This window comes from Protomyctophum parallelum (assembly GCF_964188405.1).
Source record: "Protomyctophum parallelum genome assembly, chromosome: 14".
NCBI lineage: Eukaryota > Metazoa > Chordata > Actinopteri > Myctophiformes > Myctophidae > Protomyctophum > Protomyctophum parallelum.
This window is the reverse complement of record NC_139709.1, coordinates 35,567,657-35,570,223: the sequence shown is the minus strand read 5'-3', so window position 1 is coordinate 35,570,223 and position 2,567 is coordinate 35,567,657. Positions and strand designations below refer to the sequence as shown.

General features: G+C 46.0%; 1 protein-coding gene across 1 annotated transcript; it reads right to left on the bottom strand.

Annotated features, from left to right (window-relative positions):
* Positions 1–1,274: 1,274 nt before the first annotated feature.
* LOC310871281 (elongation factor Ts, mitochondrial-like) lies at positions 1,275–2,207 on the bottom strand (the record flags this gene model as incomplete). Its single annotated transcript, XM_083782766.1, has 1 exon — positions 1,275–2,207. The coding sequence occupies one exon, from the start codon at positions 2,205–2,207 to the stop codon at positions 1,275–1,277; it is 933 nt and encodes a 310-aa protein (XP_083638892.1).
* Between the last annotated feature and the right edge of the window lie 360 nt (positions 2,208–2,567).

Below are 2,567 nucleotides of genomic sequence, written 5' to 3'. Positions count from 1 at the left end.
TGTCTGTCAGCCCCTGTGGAGAGTGCTGCTGCTCTAAGCTGTCCCTGTAAATAAAAATAAATGTAAAAATAGAAACCCATCGCCCCAAAACCTCCCTGGATGTATCAAGTAGCATTGAGTCATCATGGTCTCCATCTGAAACAACATAGTGTTGTGCTGGATCTTCTCCCAACAGACGAGCGCCTGGTATTTGTATAGCCGTGGACGTTGACCTCTCCGAATTCAACCACATGCTTTACTTCAACTACAATAACACATGAAGTGCATTCACTGCAGCGTGCTTCAATTAAATTACCCTGGGTGAATGTGAGGAGAGGGGAGAGAAAACGTACCTTCTTATGCCAGGGACCCCCATATAAGAGAAGATTTTTACGGCTCTATAGCAGTAATTCTCAACCCGTTTAATTTCAAGGACCCCCAGTTTGACAGATTTCTATCTCTGGGAGTGGGAACCCCAATTTTCTAGTTGTAAAATCAATGTAAATTTAACTCTGAGAGTGTACAAATGGAACCAAATAATTTGGTTCCATTTGTACATTCTCAGAGTTACAGACCCATGAGGGTCCATTTGGTTCCAAACCATCATTTAGCTGGGGACCCCCTGGAACTTCCTCAAGGACCCCTGGGGGTGGAACAAGTGGAAAATATTCACCGGTCGCGACCGATGTCCGTAGACCGGAGCTACATAGCAGAGGGAGAGGTTCCATATGGGGATAATACAGGTGCTACTGTTTGCCGAGGAAGTTCAGACGTGTGCTCAATAACTGATATCCAAAACGTTTCCATGAAGTTGATATTAAAGAATCATTGATTCTCTCTGTAGCCGTTGTCCTATACATCAGCATACAATATTAATAAACTGTCAAACGCACAAGGATACAGATCTTAAGAACACAGTTTGCCTCTGCCACTGCCCTGCAGTCAGGTCAGCAAAACAACAAGATGGTTCTTACATTTTTTCTTTTCTTTTCTTGTTGGGAGATTGATTTAATCCAGCAAGTGTTGGTACATATTTGACAAGACAAAGCATGAAAGATTCTGGTCATCTGCATAGTATCATCATCATAATAATAATAATAATAATCATACTATAATTCTGACAATGTCTGTCTGAATGTCAGTCTGTCTGTCTGTGTGTCACTGTGACTGCCATAGCTCCTCACTGCCTGCACCAATCACTCCCACTTTTCACACAGGCATTGACCATAATAATATGGAGGTCTTAACGAAGCCCAAGTTACAACAAATCACTGCACACACATCATTGCATCCTTTCATTCTGCTCCTTCACCTGCGGCCGTCTCGCCGCATTGAAATCGGACAAAGTCCAGGACTCGTGCCTCCTGTCCTTTGAGGAACTGTGCCACTGTCCTGCTGGGGTCTAGGAGGAAGGTCTGGGCCAGCAGGCGAGTCTCGCGCTCACCACGAGGCAGATCGTCCATGTTGCCCAGGGACAGAGGTGACTCCCCCACCACATGTTGACCCAACTTATGCCCCAGGGCCTCCTGGGAGCCCTCCTTTCCACCACGGAACATCACCAGGGCGCCATAGTGGCCCATGGCCATGTCACTTTGGCCAGTCACACTGGCGTGCACATAAGAGCCAATGTGCCATCCAGCAGGGACCCCCACTGTCACAGCCCGCTTCATTGCCATGTTCTCACCCAGACTACCTATTGTGAGAGCCACATGGTCAGCCAGTGAAGCTCCTTCAGTGACACTAAGTTTACTCAGCTGATCAGCTGCTAACATATTCTTTACATATCCTGCCTCGCCTCGAGCTTTCGTCCGGTGGTGATCCATGGCGCCATATGCCACATCCTTAACCAGTTGCTGGAACTTCTCATTACGTGCAACAAAGTCTGTCTCACAGTTTACCTCCACTATAACTGCAGCTTTGTCTCCTACAAAAAGACCAATCAGACCCTCTTTTGCTTTCCGACCCTCCAGCTTGTTTGCTCTGCTCCAACCTTCTTGCTGAGCTTGATCGTGTAACCAATTCTCAGCCTGCGTTATGTCATTGTCAAACTTCTCCAGTGCTTTCTTGCAGTTTATGAAAGGATATCCCGTGCTCTTCCTCAGCTTCATCAGAGGGGCTTTCTCAGCAGCCAGGAGGTGACAGCCTGTGTGTAAGGATTGCACATACTGGCAAACTCCCACCTTTGAAACTCCTGTTCTTAATGATTTAAAAACAAAGGTCAATGACATTGTTGTTATATTCTTTATTTGTCATGAAAGCCGAGGATATAAATATACTACTCAAATGGGGAAAGGTTGTCCGAGTTTAGAACCCGCCGCACTGGTGTCAGGTCAGAAGTTCTCAGAACCTAACCGGGACGTCTAGATCCCTCACACAATGATATGTGGGTTGTAAGGCCAAATATCGTAGCTAGTACGAAAAGTGATGGAATCAAGGTTGCTCGAGGTGACGGAAGGTTGAAGGAAACTACTGCTTGCCTCCAACCTCAATGTTAATAATAACCACTCTTTAAAAAGGGCTTGGCTGGAGGCTTGTCACAATGACAATGCCAGTCGTCTATATCCATATATGGAGTTCTGCATTAGCCT